This window comes from Nannospalax galili, unplaced genomic scaffold, assembly GCF_000622305.1.
Source record: "Nannospalax galili isolate Female #2095 unplaced genomic scaffold, S.galili_v1.0 scaffold634, whole genome shotgun sequence".
NCBI lineage: Eukaryota > Metazoa > Chordata > Mammalia > Rodentia > Spalacidae > Nannospalax > Nannospalax galili.
In genome coordinates, this window is record NW_008336853.1 from 1,556,155 (window position 1) to 1,574,579 (window position 18,425).

At 50.0% G+C, this 18,425-nt stretch overlaps 2 protein-coding genes across 9 annotated transcripts in view; both read right to left on the reverse strand.

Moving 5' to 3' along the window:
• The window catches only part of Armc7 (armadillo repeat containing 7), a 36,363-nt gene extending 33,337 nt beyond the window's left edge, over window positions 1-3,026 (reverse strand). For all 6 annotated transcript variants that reach the window (XR_003849275.1, XR_003849274.1, XR_003849273.1 and 3 more), the window contains exons 1-2: window positions 2,625-3,026; window positions 2,374-2,517 (exon numbers count right to left, since the gene is read on the reverse strand). Coding sequence is in view for 3 of the 6 variants with exons in the window: in XM_029562709.1 (XP_029418569.1) it covers window positions 2,374-2,517; window positions 2,625-2,715 (235 nt within the window). In the remaining 3 variants the exon portion in view is untranslated. The remainder of the gene's footprint in view (window positions 1-2,373; window positions 2,518-2,624) is intronic.
• A 3,230-nt stretch (window positions 3,027-6,256) lies between these two features.
• Window positions 6,257-16,437, reverse strand: Slc16a5 (solute carrier family 16 member 5). 3 transcript variants are annotated; one of them, XM_008831434.2, is made up of 4 exons: window positions 16,113-16,437; window positions 13,076-13,219; window positions 9,164-9,973; window positions 6,257-7,568 (listed from the first exon to the last, which is right to left on the reverse strand). In XM_008831434.2, exons 1-4 carry the CDS (start codon window positions 16,309-16,311, stop codon window positions 7,327-7,329), a joined length of 1,395 nt encoding a protein of 464 aa, XP_008829656.1. In that variant the 5' UTR covers window positions 16,312-16,437; the 3' UTR covers window positions 6,257-7,326. The 3 variants fall into 3 exon arrangements, with proteins under 3 accessions (XP_008829656.1, XP_029418574.1, XP_029418573.1); XM_029562714.1 differs by lacking the exon at window positions 16,113-16,437 and adding an exon at window positions 13,776-13,843; XM_029562713.1 differs by lacking the exon at window positions 13,076-13,219.
• Between the last annotated feature and the right edge of the window lie 1,988 nt (window positions 16,438-18,425).

Sequence of the window (18,425 nt, forward strand, 5' to 3'; positions counted from 1 at the left end):
AAAGTCTTTTAAAATATATTTTATTTAGGCCAGGCATGGTGGAAAAAGCCTTTAGCCCCTGAACTTGGGAGGCAGAGGCAGGTGCATTTCAGTGAGACAGAGGTCAGTCTGGTCTCCATAGTGAGTTCCAGGCCAGCTCTGGCTACAAGGAGACCCTGCCTCAAAATATTTAAAAAGATTATTATTATTATTATTATTAATTATTATTGTGTGTTCCTGGAATTCATTATGTAGACCAGGCTGGCCTTGAACTCACAGAAATCTGCCTGCCTCTGCCTCCCCAGTGCTGGGACTAAAGGCGTGTGCCACCACGTCCGGCTATTTTTTATTTTTATATTATGTATGAATGTATTGCCAACATGTATGTAAGGGCTGGTGTTATGCAGTGCCTACAGAGGTCAGAAGAGGGCATCCCCTAGAAGTGGAGTTACAGCCTGTTGTTAGCCACCATGTGGGAGCTGGGAACCAAACTTGGGCCCTCTAAAAGAGCCACCAGTGCTCTTGACTGTGGAGCCATTTCTCCAGCTTCCCCGCCCCCCCCTCCAAAAAAAACCTCTTGAGTAACTCAGGCTATCCTCGGACTTACAATGTAGTTGAGGATGAACTTGAGCTTCTGATCACCTATCTCCATCTCTTGAGTGATGTGGTTACAGGCATGCACCACCATACACTACCAATTGAGCTACATCCTCAGACTCTTCAATTTTTCTTAACTTGTTCTAAAAAGAACTTTATTTGAGCAGGGCTCAAATTTATTTATTGGCGCATGCCTTTAATCCCTTCACTTGGGAGGAAGATGCAGGAGGATGAGACCAAGGCCAACCTGTTCTACAAAGCAAGTTCCAGGTTGCTGGGTCTACAGGTAGACCCTATCTCAAAAACAACAATGAAAAGGTTGAGAGAGAAAGAGACCTAAGGAACACAACCTGATGAAATGCATAGATCCAATAAAAAAGGTCCTTTCAGGCCTGCAAAATGGCTCAGTGGGTAAAGGTACGTGCCAGGAAGCTTGATGACCTGAGTTTGATACACAGGACCCCACATTGTAGAAGAAAACTGACTTCTGCAAGTAGTCCTCTGACACAGCACATACCAAACCTCCAATAAATAAATGCAAAAAGGAAGTTCTTTATGGTTCTATTAGAGAAATTTGCACAATTAATAAAATCATATTAGAATTGTCTTTTTTGTCAAGCTGGGGTACAAGAGCCTTGTTTATGCTACACACATGCTTCATTACTGAGGTACACTCCCAGTCCTAAAATTATTCTTTTTGATTTATTTATTTTTATTTTATGTGTATGGGTGTTTTACCTGCATATATGTAAGTGCACCTGTGTTGTGCGATGCCCTCAGAGGCTAGAAGAGGGCTTTGGATTCCCTGGAACTGGAGTTACCAAAGGTTGCTAGCTGAACCCAGGTCCTTTGCAAGAGCAGTCAATGCTCTTAACCACTGAGCCATCTCTCCAGTCCATGTAGCTCATGGAGGGGTGGAGGAGACATGAGAATCAGCTGGCAGCTCCTGAGCCAGCTAAGCTGGAGTATGCCGCCCTTGAAGCAGCAGAAACAAAAGAGACCCTTCTTCAACAATGTAGAATGGAGTCCTGAAGTTACCTTTTGACCTTCACACGTTATCTGTGCTGCACAAATTCCCCTGCACTCAGGCACATGCATGCATGCGCACGCGCACACACACACACACACACACAAATAAAACATATATCATGAATATTTCAAAAGGTCTTAAGATCATTTATTTACATGATCTTCAGGAGTCCCAAGTTAAAAGATTTCCAAATCACTATTGTTCCTCTTTATTTATATATACACATAATTTTTTTTTGTCTTTTTTGAGACAGGGTCTCCCTGTAGCCCCAGCTGTCCTGAAACTCACTAAGTAGACCAGGTTGGCCTCAAACTCACAGAGATCCGCCTGCCTCCCGAGTGCTGGGGTCAAAGGTGTGCCGCCATCACTCCTGGCTTTGTTCCTCTTAATATTAAAGCACTAAAGAGCAAGCTCTTTCAACCCATTCCCGTGTTTATTACCTCTATTCTAAATGGAAGGGAAGACATGCAGAATAAACAGTGACTCCCAGAACCTGTTTCAAACTCGCTGTGGGCTGGACAATGTTTGAAGGAGGTAGCACACACATAAGGGTAAGTAAGGTCTGCACTGGCAACCGGCTGGGACTGCCTGAGTGCATCCCACTCCGTAACCCAGCCTGGACTCCAAACCCCTGGCAATCCTCCTCCTGCCTCAGCCTCCCAAACGCTGGTTTTGTCACCACACCCGATTAAAGGACTCGTTCCTAATTCATTCATCTCGCCCTAGCCCATCAGGTATCTGGGGGGCCCCGCAAGCCCCATCCTTACCAATAGCAAACTTCACTAAGTTTTCATTCTCTTCGGACAGCGAATCGAGGAATAGATCCAGGACTTGAAGTTGTCGCAGATATTGATAGTTGCCAGGATCATAGGCGAAGTTGGCAAGATTAGCAAGGACTTGCTCCTTGGCATCTGCAATCAGAAAGCGGCACTGGGGTTGGGTCCTAGCGGCTGTGGCCATCGGAGCCCTGCCCGGTCCCCCGGCACCCGGTCCCCCGGCGCCAACCGCGGCCTCTCACCTTGGCTCTCGGTCTCCTGGAACTCTGTGACCAGAGCCTGCAGGTACCCTAGCCGCCCGACGTGGGGGTCGACCTTCGGCTTCTGGGCCATGACGGGGGCGGCGAAGGAGCCGGGATGGCCGGTGGGAGCACAGGAAAGGTCAGGCGGAGCGAGTGCCTCACCTGCACCTGACCTGTCTCAGCCGGGACCGACGCGGAGGTAAACCGGGTCGGGTCCTGGGTTCCAGCCTGAAGTGACTGGCAGCTGGAAATGGGCTGTGGGGCTGGGTAGGGGTCTCAGGATCCTCTGAGAGCCGGATTTGGGACCCGAAGTTCGGCCCGGGAGGCGGCAAGCGGAGGCGAACTAGAACTGGAAGCACACACCCACCGCACAGGACCTCTCTGCAGTAGGTTCCCGGCTCAGGGCGGAAGTAGCTCTGGCCCCGCCCCGAGGAGCGGAAGGGGCGGGAAAAAGTTGGGGAGGGGGCGGGGCTACTGGGTGCCTCCCTGCGCGTTCCTGGCTCTTTTTCGCGCCCATCTATTAGCGTCCAGAGCGCACGCGCGGTGATGGATGGGTAGGTGGGTGGATGGAGTGGCCGAGGGGAATTTCGGGGACCCTTAGCAGCACAGAGGAGTTGGAGGGTTCCCATGTGAGGAGTCTTTAGGGAAGAAGCACCTCCAGACCTCCACATCTGGGGCGTGTGTGCACATGTATGTGTGTGCATGTGTGTATGTGTACACGCGGAATCTCCCCGTTTGCCTCAGCTACTCCTTTCCGGAGAGCAAGCGTGGGCTTCTTGCTCCCCCCCCATCTATTTTATTCCCCCCCACCTCAACCCTGGGCCGGAGCTATCTATACCTGTCTCCCCTGGGACTGGGTCAGCCCTATAGCTCTTTGTCAACCAGGTGGATTCGGAACACCCGCAGCCCTGGGAAGAACTCAGGGTTCACCTAGATATGCCACACTGATGGCTTTCTAGGTTGTGGAGCTCTGGATGCTAATTCCTTCTCAGAGCTTTCCAGTGTGAACTGAAGTGTCAAGGGAGAGGTGGGTAAGGGGGCGCCAACACCTGTTAAAGATTCTGCAAGGCTGATAAGAATTGTGTGACTATGGAGAGTTAGAATGTTGTAGATCTGGAGCCAAATTATCTTGGGCTGGTTTTTTATTTTATTTATTTATTTATTTATTTATTTATTTATTTATTTATTTATTTAGTCTTTTTGAGACAGAATCTCCCTGTAGCCCCAGCTGGCCTGGAACTCACTCTGTAGAGCAGGCTGGCCTTGAACTCACAGAGATCCACTTGCCTTTGCCTCCCCAGTGCTGGAATTAAAGGTATGCGCCACCACGCCTGGCTATCTTGGGGTGTCTTTAGTCCCCTTAAGAGCTGTTCATTGCTCACCTCTGTGTCTAATAATCTTTTCAGCTGTCAGGTAAAATCTTTGGAATATATTAACAGACCAGCACTAGCTTCTCCCAACCCAAGAGCTAAAAATGTCATCTGATAACTGACTTCTAAAACCAGGGCTTTCCTGGCTTTACTGTAACCCACCTACCTGATGTTCCCACTGAGATATTTGGGAAAATGCCTTGATTTATGACCTTTTGTTCTGTGACTATAAAAAGTCTGTGTAGCAGCTGCCATGTTGGAACAGGGAAAGGTGAGTTCATGTTCCCAGGCGACAGTCACTCATATTTGGCTCGGGATAAATGATCAAATTTTATTCCCTTTGAGGTGAGTGCTATATTTTAGGTTAACTCCAGGAAGGTGCTCTTATGGTCTGCTGGGCATGGTGGTGCAAACCTTTAATCTCAGCTCTTGGGAGGCAGAGGCAGGATAATCTGTGAGTTTGAGGCCAGTCTGGTCTGCATAGAGAGTTCAAGAAAAACCAGGGCTACATAGTGAGACCCTGTTTCAAACAAACAAACAAACAAAACAAAACACCCCCCCCCCCCAAAGAGAAGCAAAATCTTATGGTCACAGGGAAGAGCACCAACTTTCCAATGCTGTTAATGTGGGAGTAGAGGAGTAAGGCTGGGAGCTTTCAGAGGGCAAGGATTGTGTACTTAACTGTATGCCTGTCACCAGGGGGCTAGATCACAGCAGACTGGTCTACCCATTCCACCCTGCCCTGGCCCCTGTGGTCAATCCCTGCCCAGGTTCTGCGTGGGGCAGGAGTTTTAACCTTAGTGTAGGTGCTTGAGTACCGTGCCTGCCCAGTGAGAGCTCCAGGCCCATTGGTTTCTGGAAGGAGCCTGTCCAGCCTGGGGAAGTACATCTCAGCTCAAGGTGGCCAGAGTCTTCTCTGCCTCTCACTAGACAGAGCAGCAAAGGCTTGGGGTTTGGGGACAACATAGAAGTAATCTCTGCCCTTTTCTGGTGAGGGACTGTCCCAGATCCTCTTAGAGGATTCTCGGGGATCAGCTAAGAGTGGCTTCTAGAATCACATAGTCCACTCAAGTCTCCCTCATTTGTGCCCTATCCCTTCCTAGGGCCTCAGGCTTGGCCCCCTGGAGAAGAATTCTTAGTCTTCCGGTTTTGTGCTGAGGGCAGAGTGTTAGGAATAAATATTTGTTAGAGAAATTCTGCCCAGGGGCTTTTTTTCCATTTCATTTGAACTTCCATTTGTAGCCAAGGATATCATGAATTTCTGATCCTCCTGCCTCCACCTCCTGTGCTGGTTTTTCAGCACACCTGATATTACATGGTACTGGGGATGGAACCCAGGGCTTGGTACATGCTACCAACTGAGCTACATCCCTGTCTTTGGGGTTGTTTTTGTTCATAGATTATTGCCTGGTGGCAAGTGAGGTCAACATTTCCTATGCTGAAAATTCACAGATATCTTTTTTCTTTAAATGTTTTCTGGAAGTGGACCAGAGAAAGAGGATTCTCAATATCACAAAAGCTGATGGATATCAATACCCAAAGCAATCACCCACCAGCTCCAACTCCCTCCTTTTCAATTCAATTAAGATAAAAAATTTCTCACAGCATTTTCCCTTAAGAGCACAAGCCGTGGCTGGTGGCTAAGCTCAGCACTGAGTGGGGAACAGGAAGGTGGTGGGGGATCTTCAGGACCCAGAGGCAGACTTTTCAATTTGAAAAAGACTTTAGTTCATACAGACTAACTTTTTAAAAAAATTACACTTATTTCATATTTGTATATGTATATGCTCATGCATGTGTGGAGATGCCTGTGCCACGGTGCAGATGTGGCCAGAGGGCATCTTGAAGGAAGGGGTACTCTCCTTCCACTGTGTGGGTCCCAGGAATCAAACTCAGGTTGTCAAGCTTGCTAGCAAGCACCTGTACCCACTGAGCCATCTCACAGACCCCTAACTTTTTTCAAGGCCCAGAGATAGTGAAGTTACCTGAAGTCAATCAGCAAGTGCACCCCTGTATTACTTTCTTGGGCCATAAGGGGGCACTTGTGTCAGTGCCTTAGAGGAGACAGGACAGTCCCAAAGATGCTTATTCATGTCAGATGGTCCTGTGGAAGAGGAAGGCTGGCATTGGTCATGAAAATAAAATCATTTTTCCTGATAAGGTTTTCTTGCTGGAGCCTGGTTGAGCCTGAACCAATAAACAAGTTCCTGAGTCTGAGCAGTCTCTGCCAAGCTGGAAGAAAGGAGGAAGTTTACTCCAAGCCTGTTTTCCAGCTTTATTAGTCCAGAGTTTATGACCCGCTGCAGGGAATGTTTTTGTGTATAATTCAAACAGACTGTTTTCCAAGTCCCTGGAGTACCCTGCTGGGACAAGTCTGGGCTGATGACAGCCAGCCCTGGGTGATGACCTCAGGGAGGGGCACCAGCTAAGTGTGGATGTAGGCTTAGCTCCAGGTCTTAGGCCCAGGCTACCAGGGGCAGCTGACTTAGCCAGCTACTGCCTTGAGGTTGATATTTGTAACATGGCAGGGAGAAGAGGCGTCTCAGCAGGCCAAGAGGGAGCACAGGTTATTGCTGCATATGCAAGCCCTGTTTTCATAATGGTTCTTAGAACGCCTAGAAAGCCTTCCTTTCCCCTAGTCAGTCAAATGTCTGCCTTCCCCCTGACTTCAGCATTACACCTCCCCACCATGGATACACGGGGAGAAAAAGAGAGACCCTAGCTTAGGCCCTGCTAAATGGCAGAGGACCCCTCAAGATGTCCTCAGTTCTAAGATCCAAGCCAGGACAGCCTTTTCCAGGACAGCAAAAAGGGCTTCTCTCCTGCTCTCTTTCCAGGTGTCAGGACCAGTATTCCATGATACAGTTAATCTGTTCCCATCCTGGACTGAGACCAACTTTGCAGCCTGGCCCTCCACCTCTGCCTTTCCTAGGGCGCCTGTGAGCATGAGGCCCAGCCACTTGCAGCCATTCCATTAATCTTCCTGATGTAAGAGGTCAGGGCTGGTCATTTAGGAAGACAGGGGTAGGAGGTTCCTGGAAGAAGGAAGGAAGAGTTCCTCAGAACTGTCCGAAGACCGAGAAGGACTAGGAGAGCTGATGGGGGAAGCATGCAAGTTGCATGGGAAGGTCCAAGGCATTGGGTTGTAGGAGTAATCATAAGGAGCCAATCCAGGAGAACTAGTCATAACTGCTTCAAACAGGACTCAGATGCATCTTCTTGGGCCCCAAGGAAGAAAGCCAGGAAGGCCCACCTCTGCATTTGGCTGCCTGGAAGGAAGGTCACTCATTGACCTCAGAGCACAGATGCTGGTCCCACGTGACCTCTAGAGCTCAGACACTGGTCACATACATGTTTTCAGAGCACAGTTGCTTCTTGGCACTGTCCTTGCTTTCCAGGGTAAGACCTTGCATCGGGGTAGTCTCTGAGAGGATGTCTTCCACCTTGGCTTGCCCGCCTTGCTTCTTCTCCGAGGCATAGAAGCCACTGCCCATGAAGAGGGCAGCTGAGATGAGGAAGGCACTTGACATGTAGAACACATAGTTGAAGTTGTTGGTGGTGTCCAGGAGGAGTCCTGGGGGACCGAGAATAAGTTAAGCCACTGTGGGACCTGCTGGGTCTTCCTCAACTCACTAGTATGCTTCTGGGACAGCAGGAATTTTAATTTTGTTTTTATTAGACAAGGAACCACAGCTGGGACCCAGTAGGCACTCAGTAAATATTTGTTGAATCAAGGGAGGGGGAGGAAGAACCTGCCCTCTGGCCTGGGCAGACATCTGTCTTCCCACTAGAAAAGAACTTAAGGGCCTGATGCTTTCCCCTTGGTGACAGGGAGTAATGTGAAGAGGGCTAGTGGAATCAGATATTTTCCAAGCAATCTTCCAGGTCCCTTACCTCTTCCTGGGTCGTACTTATCTGCCCAGAGAACTTCCTTGGAAACTGGGACTTCCAATGTCACACTTAAGGAAAAAGACTCATTGAGCTGGAGTTGACCTCCTGGGACTTACCACGTTTGTTGACTGCCCCCAGCGCCAAGGGCTTTGCCAGCCTTCTCATACCCACTCTGAAGGTCACTCATTCAGTTGCCCAGAAACCTTTTCCTATGGGTCTCCTCTTACAAATTCTGCTTGTGTCCCTCCCTTGCATAAATCCCCTCTGTGGTCTCAAACCTGTCCATTTGCTTCCTTTCCTGAAGAGAAGCCCCAAGAGCATGGTTTTCGGCCATGCGCACTCAGCGACTGGCCTGGGTGAATGAATGGTTACAGCATCCGACTTTGTCTGCATTTTTCAGTTGACATTGCAGCTCAGAGAAGGAAAGTGACTTCCCCGGGCCTCATGGGGAATACAAGAGCCAGGAGGTTAATAACTAAACACACTCACAGCTCTTACCATGTGTCACACTCTCTGCTAAATGCATTGCTTGAGACCCTGGGATCCTTAACAAGCCCGTGAGACAGAGCCTATTATTATCCTGATTCACTGATAAGAAAGCAGAGATCCAGGGAAGAAGATGAAGGATTTGGGTAGACCCGATGTACAAATGCTTTCTCCCTCCCTCCTTTCGTCCCTCCCTCCCTCTGTCCCTCCCTCCATCCGTCCCGTCCTTCCTTCTTTGTATATAACCTTCCTTCACTGTATATAATCAAGGATGACCTTAAACTCTTGATCTTCCAGCCTCCACCCCCCAAGTGGTGGGATTACAGGCATGTACCACCATGTCTCTCTCTATATATTTTGACTGATTGATTTTTATTTTATGTGTATGAGTATTTTGCCTGCATGTATGTAAGTGTACCTGTGTCATGCAATGTCTGCAGAGACCAGAAGAGGGCATTTGATCCCCTGGAACTGAAGTCATGGACAGTAGTTAGCCACCATGTGGGTGATGGAAATTGAACCCGGGTCCTCTGCAATAGCAGTCAGTGCTCTTAATTGCTGAATCATCTCTCCAGCCTCATGTCTATATTTTTGACTGTTCTCACCCTAAGTGCAAGGTAACATCCTGTAGCAGGTCCCCGGGTTTCCTTGGGGAAAAAGATTCACAGATTCCAAGCCTCTTGCAGCAATGGTGGACTGGCCCCAAATCTGTCCAGATATTTTCTTTATCCCTACTGCCTATGCACTCGGCACACAGGTCCCACCTGGCTGCCCTCCCTCCCAAATTCTCACCAGCCAGCGGTGGGGAGATGAGGGAAGCGATGCCACACAGGATGGTGAAGAGGCCCAGGGCACTGGGGAACCGATCCATTGGGACAGTGTCCATGAGGACCTGGAAGAGGAGGATGCCGATGCCACACATGGACAGGCTATACACCAGGCAGTAGCCCAGGAGCACCCGGAAGTCTGCCGACACCGTGCATATCAGGTTGGTGAGCCCATTGAGGAGGATCGCCACGCTGAACAGGTACTTGCGGTAGGCAGCAACGCTCTGCCGGCCTACCATTAGCCCCGCCACAGGCCGCAGAAAGATGTTGCAGAAGCCGATGACTGACATGAGCATAGCTGCCCAATATTCCTCCACCCCATAGTGCATGGCGTATGGCACCAGGAAGATGTGAGGCAGTGAGAAACCCAGGACCATCCACGTCACACCCACTACATATATGCAGTAGCCCATGTTATGCCGCAGGACGTCAAAGGCCAGATGGTAACGGATGGTTGAGATGCATGTTGCCAGGCAGCTGCGTGTAGGTGTCTTGGAAGGTGGAGGGGAGACTTCTTTGATGTCGGGGCCCACACTGGTGGCCACAGGTCGCAGGATGGCTCCGCAAACACAACAGTGGAGAAAGACCCCACCGAAGACAAGGAAGGCACCCCTCCAGCCCAGGGCCTCCAGGAGGTATCGGGCCAGCAGTGGCCAGAGAGTGACGCCCACGGAGATGCCTATGGAGGCCAGTGCATTGGCCAGCGGCCGCCGGCGGACAAAGTACAATCCCAGAACCGTGATGCCAGACTGGAAGCTGAAACACATGCCCAGGCCTGCAGTGCAAGGGAGGGGACATCGGCTTAGGGGCATCCTGGGACTTCCCATCACCACCTAGAGACGGGGTCTTGGCACATTGTCCCATGCTACCTTCTTTGGTTCTAGGCCCGACCCACTTCCAAATTCCCATGAGTGGAAGACTGTTGGAAAGTGCCTCCCCACTTCCCTGTAAGCATCTCACCCAGCTCTGCCTCCCAGTTCCCCTCTGTACAACACACCGTGTTTAAAGTGGCCTTTTAAATGTCCCTTTAACAACTTCCAAAGACTGTCTGTCATACATAAAAAAATCCTAAGTATTTACTATGCCCTGGAAGGCTCTGTGTGGTTTGGTTCTGGCCTAATCCCCGGACTCCATCTCAAGCCACTCCCTGTCAATCACCAGGATCCAGCCATATCAGCTTCTTTTCCTCTGGATAGCAACCTGTTTTATGATCTTTGCCATGACTATCTCTTCTCCCTAGAATATGCTCCACTCAGCCTGTCCGGCTCCCACACCCCTACATCTGCTCCCCACAGATGGGCTAAAAAAACCTCATAATGGTGTTTGAGGGCTGCCCCTATGCCCCTATGCATTCTTGATCACTCACCTGCCTGCCCTCCTAGGTGGCCATCTGGACCTCTTCTACCTCTGTGTGCCCCCAGCACCTCCTTCCCAACAACACACTCAGCTGTCCATCTGAGCAATGTCTCACCTGTGCTCCCAGTGGTCAGCTTTTTACTTCCGCCCTTCAGCCTGTCTCCTCAAGCATCACATCAGTGATTTCCCTCTCCCGAACCATTTTCCCCCTCTTAGTTTTCTTTTAGACAGGGTCTCCCTAGAACTAGCTGTGTAACTCAGGCTGGCCTCAAGCTCACAGAGATTCTCCTGCCTCTGCCTCCCCAGAACTGGGATTAAAGGTGTGTACTACCATGCCCAACATGCACAATTTTTTTTGGTCTTTTTGAGACAGGGTCTCCTGGAGCCCCAGCTGGGCTGGAACTCCCTATGTAGACCAGGCCTTGAACTCACAGAGATCTGCCCGTCTCTGCCTCCCAAGTGCTGGGATTAAAGGCATGGGCCACCACACCTGGCTAACACAAGTATTTTTTAAAAAACATGTATCTAGATGCTATGGCACATGCCTCTAACCCCAGAACTTGGGAGGCAGAAGCAGGAGGATTACGAGTTTGAGGTTAGCCTGGGCTACATAGTGAATACCAGACCCACAAGTTCCAGCCCATTTCTCTGGTTCTTTTAGATTAAAATGCAATGGAAGGGGTTGGAGATGTGTCAATGGTAGAATACATGTGTAGGTTTGTAAGGCTCTTTGTAAACTCTTTGTAGGGTTCAATCCCTAGCACTGGGAAAAGAAAGAAAGAAAGGCAGGAAGGCAGGAAAGAAAGGAAAGGAAAGGAAAGAGAGAGAGAGAGAGAGAGAGAGAGAGAGAGAGAGAGAGAGAGAGAGAGAGAGAGAGAGGAGAGAGCGCAATCTGGGCATGGTGGTACACACCTGCAATCCCAGAACTCTGAAGGTTGAGGCAGAGGGATTGTCATGAGTTTGAGGCAACTTAAATTCAAGTTATGAACTACATAAGTGAGACCCTGTCTCAACCTTCCAATCAAGAAAATAGAAAAAGGAGGAGGAGGAGGAGGAGAAAAGGAGGTGTGGAGGCAGAGAGGAAGAGAGGGATGTGAATGCTGTCTCTCAACCCTCTTGTGCCTATTCTCCCCGACCCCAGCAGTACTGGGGATCAAACATGCTAGGCAAACACTCTGCACTGGGCTGCACTCCCAGCCCTTACAGTTCTCTATTGAATCTGTTCCATCCAGACCTTGACTATTGGACTCATAGCTCTATGCCAGGCTTGTTCTTGTCAAGGCCTTATTGCTGAAGGGTGAGTAAGGCCCTCAGCTCCTCAGCTCATCTGATGCATTGGTAGCTTGGCACGCTTCATTACTGTCTTAAAAAACTATTCTCATCTTCTAACCTCTACAGCCCTTACTCTTGGCCAGACTTCTGTCCAGACTCAGTCATTCCCAGCTGTCACTCCCCTCAGTGACAGCAGAGCGATTTCTTACCACAAGATTTTGTTCCCACTTATCTGAGCCCTGAACTACCTGCTTCTCCTGCTGGGACCTCAGCCTGTCCAAGACTGTGCTCCACATCTTCCCCTTATTTGCCCCTCCTGTCTCCCCATGGTAGTTCATGGCTGCTTCATTCTTCCAGTAGCTCAGGACAAAACCCTCTGTTGTCATCTTCTTGACTTAGAAACTTGGGTCATCCGAACTCTTCTTTCTGTACCTCATATACCGCCGGAGCCCAGCCTCCCCTCCACTTCCATCATTCCACACCTGTTCAAACTATGAATTCCTGGCACCTGGCTCACTCACCCCTAGAGTCACCACAGCCAGAGTGATGCTTTGCAAATACCACTTAGATGATAGTCCCTCACTCCTGTGTCCAAATCCCTCAAGTGACTTTGTATCTCACTACAAAACTATTTATGAACCAAGCCCCAATCGTGTCCCCACCCTCCCTCTCAGCTCCTTGTCCCTGCTTCTCTAGTGCCTGAACTTCATGCCTGCCCACACCGGTTCAGGTCAGGATGCTTTCACATCCCCAGTCAAGTCTTCTCACGCACTGTCAGGACCTGAAGTATTTAAGCATTCTTTTTTTTTTTTTTTGTCTTTTTGAGACAGGGTCTCTCTCTCTGTAGCCCTAGCTGGCCTGGAACTCACTATGTAGACCAGGCTGGCCTTGAACTCACAGAGATCTGCCTGCCTCTGCCTCTGCCTCTGCCTCTGCCTCTGCCTCCTAAGTGATGGGATTAAAGGTGTGCACCACCACGCCCGACTTTTTTTGGTCTTTTTTGAGACAGGGTCTCCTCATAGTCCCAGCTGGCCTGGAATTCACTATGTAGACCAGGCTGGCCTTGAACTCACAGAGATCTGCCTGCCTCTGCCTCCCGAGTGCTGAGATTAAAGGCATGTGCCACCACACCCAGCATATTTAAGCACTCTTATTGATCTGTCCCTGGTCTGTTCCCTTCATAGGACTGTAAGCAGTTCTTGTCTACCCTGCCTGCTTCTGCCTAACACTTAGAAAGAATGACAGTTACCTGTGATCACCCCTGCTGTGAGGAAGAACTCGCTGAGTGTGCTGGAGAAGGAGCTGGCCACCATGCCCAGGCTGGCCAGCACCCCCCCTAGCATCATGGTCACTCTGCAGCCAAAGCGTTCCACTAGGATGCTGCACAGGGGTCCTGTGGGTAAGACAGGTAGCATTAGGTTCAGAGGTCTAGAGTCAGGAGTACAGTAGGGCTGGGGAGAGGGGTTCTAGGAAGGAACTAGCCAGATGGCTAAAGAGATACCCAGAAACTGCCAGCTTGGCTTCTGATCTGTATTCTGCCAGTATGGTCATGTGTTTCTAGAAAGGCTTGATTCCTCTTTCTGCCTCAGTTTCCTCTCCTACAAAGCAAGGGGTCAGACTAGGTAATGTGTGACCCCAATAAGGATACCTAGAGAGGCTGACCAAGGACCTTCACTGACCTAACCTGAGACCAGTTTCATGTGAGTGAAACAGTTTTGGTTCATGACCTGCGTGAACACCCTTGCCTGGGGTCTGTCTTAGGAGGGATGTCCCTAAGGGTCTGATCACAGCGAACACCCCCTTTTTTGCTATCCCACAATCTCCTGGAAGATTGGTTACTGTCCTTACTCCACCTTCCAACCTCATACACTTGACTGGGGCTCTGGAGCACCCTGTGACTCTTTGCTCTGGCCTCTGGAGTGTTAGGGAGGAAACCAGACCAGAGGTACCTTCTCCCGACGCACATCCTCTCCATCCACCACCAAAATCTATGCGTATAGGGCTGGGGATGTAGTTGAACGAGTAGACCTTGGGTTCTAGTTCTAGTATAGAGAGAGGGAGGGAGAGGGAGGAGGGGAAGGAGGGAAGGATCGAAGGGAAGGAAGGAAGGGAGGAAGAAAGGAAAGAGTAAAAAGAAGGAAAGAAAGAAACAATCCAACTCTCCCAGATCCCCCAGTCCACTCTATGGAGAGGGGTCTGTCGGAACCCCCAGCTGCTTTCCTCCCAACCCCACACCCTGGCAAGTAGAAACCAGCCAGACCAGCCAGCTGTGAGGAGTCATCTCAGGCCACATTCACTGAGTGCCCTGCCCCTAGGAAGCACAAATAATAGAGCTTTTCCAAGTAACTGTCCCAGAGGGCAGAGGAAGTGTGCACACATGCGTGATGTGTGTGCCTGTGCAAAGATGAATATGTATGGAGAGGAAAGTGTGGTGTGAGCCAGGGTAAGTATTGAAACGAGAAGGAAGATGTGAGCAGCCAGTGCTCAGAGAAAAGCAAGCAAGGTTGCTGACCAGCATGCTCTCGCTGGTGCAGAGCCTGAGGGAGGTTTTAGAGTGTGATGAATGGTCCACACATCTTCCCCACCTTTGAAACTTTACCTGACTCAAGAAGGTGACCTTGGGAAGAATTCTGACTCAGATGGGGAGAGGGTGGGGCTGAGGTGGAGCCTCAAGGCAGGTCTGCCCTCTGCCAGGCCAGGCATGGCTCCAGCCCTGACTCCTTCCTCGGTCTGGCTGGCCTCTTGCTTTCTTCCACACTACAGTATTCTGAATGAGCACAGGCTTAAGGTGTGTATGTGAGTGAGAAGATGGAAAGGCAAGAATCCAGCTCAACAGAGCTGGGGGTGCCTGCAATGGGGTGGTGAGCCCCAAGCTGTCTGCGGAGTGGGGAGTCTCCATGGGTGTCTAGTTCCAAGCCTCTAATCTAGGCCTCCCTCTGTCTGCAAGACAAAGACCCATCTGAGATTTCTGATGTCTACCTGAGCCCTGCAGGCCAAGAGACCACACATTTTAGGCCAAACCTGACTTTTCCCTCTTGCCCCAAGTCTATGCCCCCAGCAGCCAAGTCAAGGGTCATTCTGGAGGGTGGCGATCTTTCCCAGTCTCCTTCTTCCCAATGAGAGGGAAGTATCTGGAACAACCAGCATGCTGCATTGCTAGATAGAGGTAGGAGCAGAGAGGAACTAAGGAGCTGGGGTCAGGCAAGCAGACATGTATGGCAAGTAGACATGTATGTGACAGAGCCCTGAGGGTAGTTAGCTCTGGTTCTGTTGACTAAGCCCTCTTTAAGGTCACCATCTATTGAGCCACCCTAAGAGGGAGGTCCCAGTACCCAGGGTATCTATCCAGAGCTCAACCTTTACCCCTATCATTGGGATCAGGGTAAGCTGGTCACATTCCTGGAGTTGCCAACCATGTACGGGGCCTTTAAAGAACATGGTCAGAGAGGGAGGAGAAGGGGAAGGCAGGGTTTGCCTTTTCTCCAGGCTCCTAGAGAGCCTGGGGGGAGCTCAGGGAGAGATGTCACTCTTGCTATGCCCCCTTTTTGACTTTTCTTTTCCCACCTGATGCCCCACTGAAGCTCCTTAGTGAATTATAATTCATGGCCCAAGCTGGGCGTGGTGGCGCATGCTTGTAGTCCTAGCACTTGGGAGGCAGAGGCAGGTAGATCTCTGTGAGTTCAAGGCCAGCCTGGTCTACATAGTGAGTTCCAGGACAGCTGGGGCTACAGGGAGACCCTGTCTCAAAAAGACCAAAAAAATTTTTTTTAAAATTCACAGCCCTGTATATTTCCTAGCTCCTACCACCTCCAAGGACCATGAGGTTTCCCCTACTGTTCCACATGGGAGCTGGGCAGGATGCCAGCTATGAGGCTGTGACCTCCTCGTTTGGAGGAAGAAAGGAGGTTCTGAGAGATGTCCCAGCTGGAAAGAGGTAGAGCTTGGGGCTTACCAGCCCCAGTATGGATTGTCTTTCAGCTTGTCACTGAAAGCCTCCACTGGGTTACCAGGAGGACTTTGGAATCTGGCTTTGTGCCTCTCCAGTTTCCCAACCCCTAATGCATCCCAGGCTTCTGGGGATGCAACAGTTCAGCTGAATTCTAGCTAGGGGAGTTGGCCCTGCTTAAATCAAGTAAATCTCAGGAATGCACTCAGGAGGTGAAGCCTGTGGCCTCAGAGAGAGGGACTCAGGAGGCCAGGAAGGTTGTGACTCCCCCGTCCCACCACCTTGAATCCCCTATGGGCTCTTTGTCCCTTCTCGCCAGCCCTCTCTCCATGTTGCTCACCTCCACCATGGACCATGGCCCCCAGGATCGAGGGGAACCAGGAGGTCTCACTGTTGCTGGCTTTGAAGTCACGCTGCAGATCAGTGAAGAAGACGCCGATGCATGCAGGGAAGCCCATGGTGAGGGCCTGGGTCACCAGGGAGGCCAGCAGGACCACCCAGGACCACCTGCTATCTGCACGCTCCAGGACCTGGGGCATCTTCTGCTGCTAGATCTTACAGCCACTTTGTGATCACAGCCTGGAAGGGAAGAGAATGGAGCCTAGTGGTTGGCAGGCTGCCAGCCCTCTCTTAGCCCACCTGCCACCCTGCCTGGGTGACTGAAACTGTCTCTTCTTTATGCTCCAACACCAGGTATCAAGAAGGGGCACCACCCCCTGGGAGGTGGCAAGAAGCCTTTGCATTGGCCTTGGCATCTCCTTTCACCCACTTCCCAGGAGCAGCCCAGCTGGACGTGGCAGGAAAAGCAGCAGGGGTGGGGCAGGCAGTGGCCAATGGCACCAGGTGGGTAAGTGGAATTCTTTCTAGTTATTACATCACTCAGCAGTCAGCAGGCAGCACTCCTGAAACATTTGATAACTGTTAGGAGAATGGAGAAGACCCCAGGCCAGTAAAGTCCTAGCTGCCCCAAAGGTGGACATGGATAAGTTTCCAGACACTCATGACTGAGATTCCTGTGCAGACTTTTGCAATGTGATATCAACCTAAGGCCTCTGTCAGTGTGGATGTGAAGGATGAGGTGAGCAAGTTGGAGCAGAGGTCACACACAAAAGCTTAGCAAGGGCACCTGACCTGCTGTTTTCAGAGAGCCCTTTGAAAGCACCTTACAGAACTCCTTTCACAAGGAGTTCAAGACCAAGAGTCAAGTTCCAGGGCTGTGCTAAGTTGCTGAATAATGAATGACTTGCTACCTGCAAGGGCTTCTCTGAGTACCTAGTTACTCAGAGACACACAGGCACAGATACACACATACATAGTTGCACACAGACACACACACTCATATGAAGACACACAGGCATACACAGACCTCATGGGTATACACACACACACACACACTCTAAATAAATAAATAAATAAATAAATATATATATATATATATATATATGCACCCAGGAGCTGGAGAGATGGCTCAGCAGTTAAGAACACTGCTCTTGCAGACGACCTGGGTTCGAATCCCAGCACCCATGTAGCAGCTAACAACTGTCCATAAATCCAGTTCCAGGGGATCTGACAGCCTCTTCTGACCGCCATGGGCATTGCCCACATGGGTGCATTTACCTACATGCAGGCAATACACGCATACACACAAAATAAAAAAAAAAATCAAAAACATAAAAGCATGCTGGGCATGGTGGCGCACGCCTTTAGTCCCAGCACTCAGGAAGCAGAGGCAGGTGGATCTCTGTGAGTTCAAGGCCAGCCTGGTCTACATAGTGAGTTCCAGTACAGCTGGGGCTGTAGGGAGACCTTGTCTCAAAAAGACCAAAAAATAAAAACAAAAATAAAAATAAAAGCATATGCAGACAAACTGAGATGTGCATGCAAGGTACAGAGACACACAGAGACACACGAACACACATGATAAAGCCCTTGCATCAACCAGGCCTTCTCAGCTCAGTACTAATGCCCATGCCATTGCCCCTTACCACAGAAACTGCTATAGTCCCAAGGGCCCTACCCTGTGCAATGGAGAGTCATTTTTGTAAAATGCCTCTGTCTCCCAGAGTTGCTGGGATTAAAGTTGTGTGCCACCACGCCCAGCTCAATCCTAGAGTTTTAAAACAGCACTGTATATAGCAGGCCATGCTCTGCTCTGAGTTAGTCCATTTTGCATAGAGCTGCAATTTGGGATGAAAATGTTAAGGTAGGGGCTGGGGATATAGCTCAGTGGTAGAGCACTTGCCAAAAAGCTAAGGTAGAATGACTCAGCATCTTGTTTCATTTTGTATGTGTGTGCATGTGTGCCTGTCTATCTGTCTGTCTAGTGTGTGTTTTAGTCTTTTATGAGAAAAGATCTTGTTCTATAGCCCAGGGTAGCCTGGAACTCACTATGTAGCTCTCATTGGCCATGGGCTCATGAAAATCCCCCTGCCTCAGCCCCCTAAGTGCTAAGATTGCAGGCATGAGCCACCACACCCAGCTTCAGCATCGTATTTATGCACATAAACCACCACCATATCTCTGGCAGGCACCACCATAAGGCACAGATTGATAAGTGACTTATTCATGCCAATAAAAAAATGACCTTCGGGGAGTACTCGACACACCAGACCAAAGAATGATACAATCCCCTCATTAAAGACATAAAAAGAGA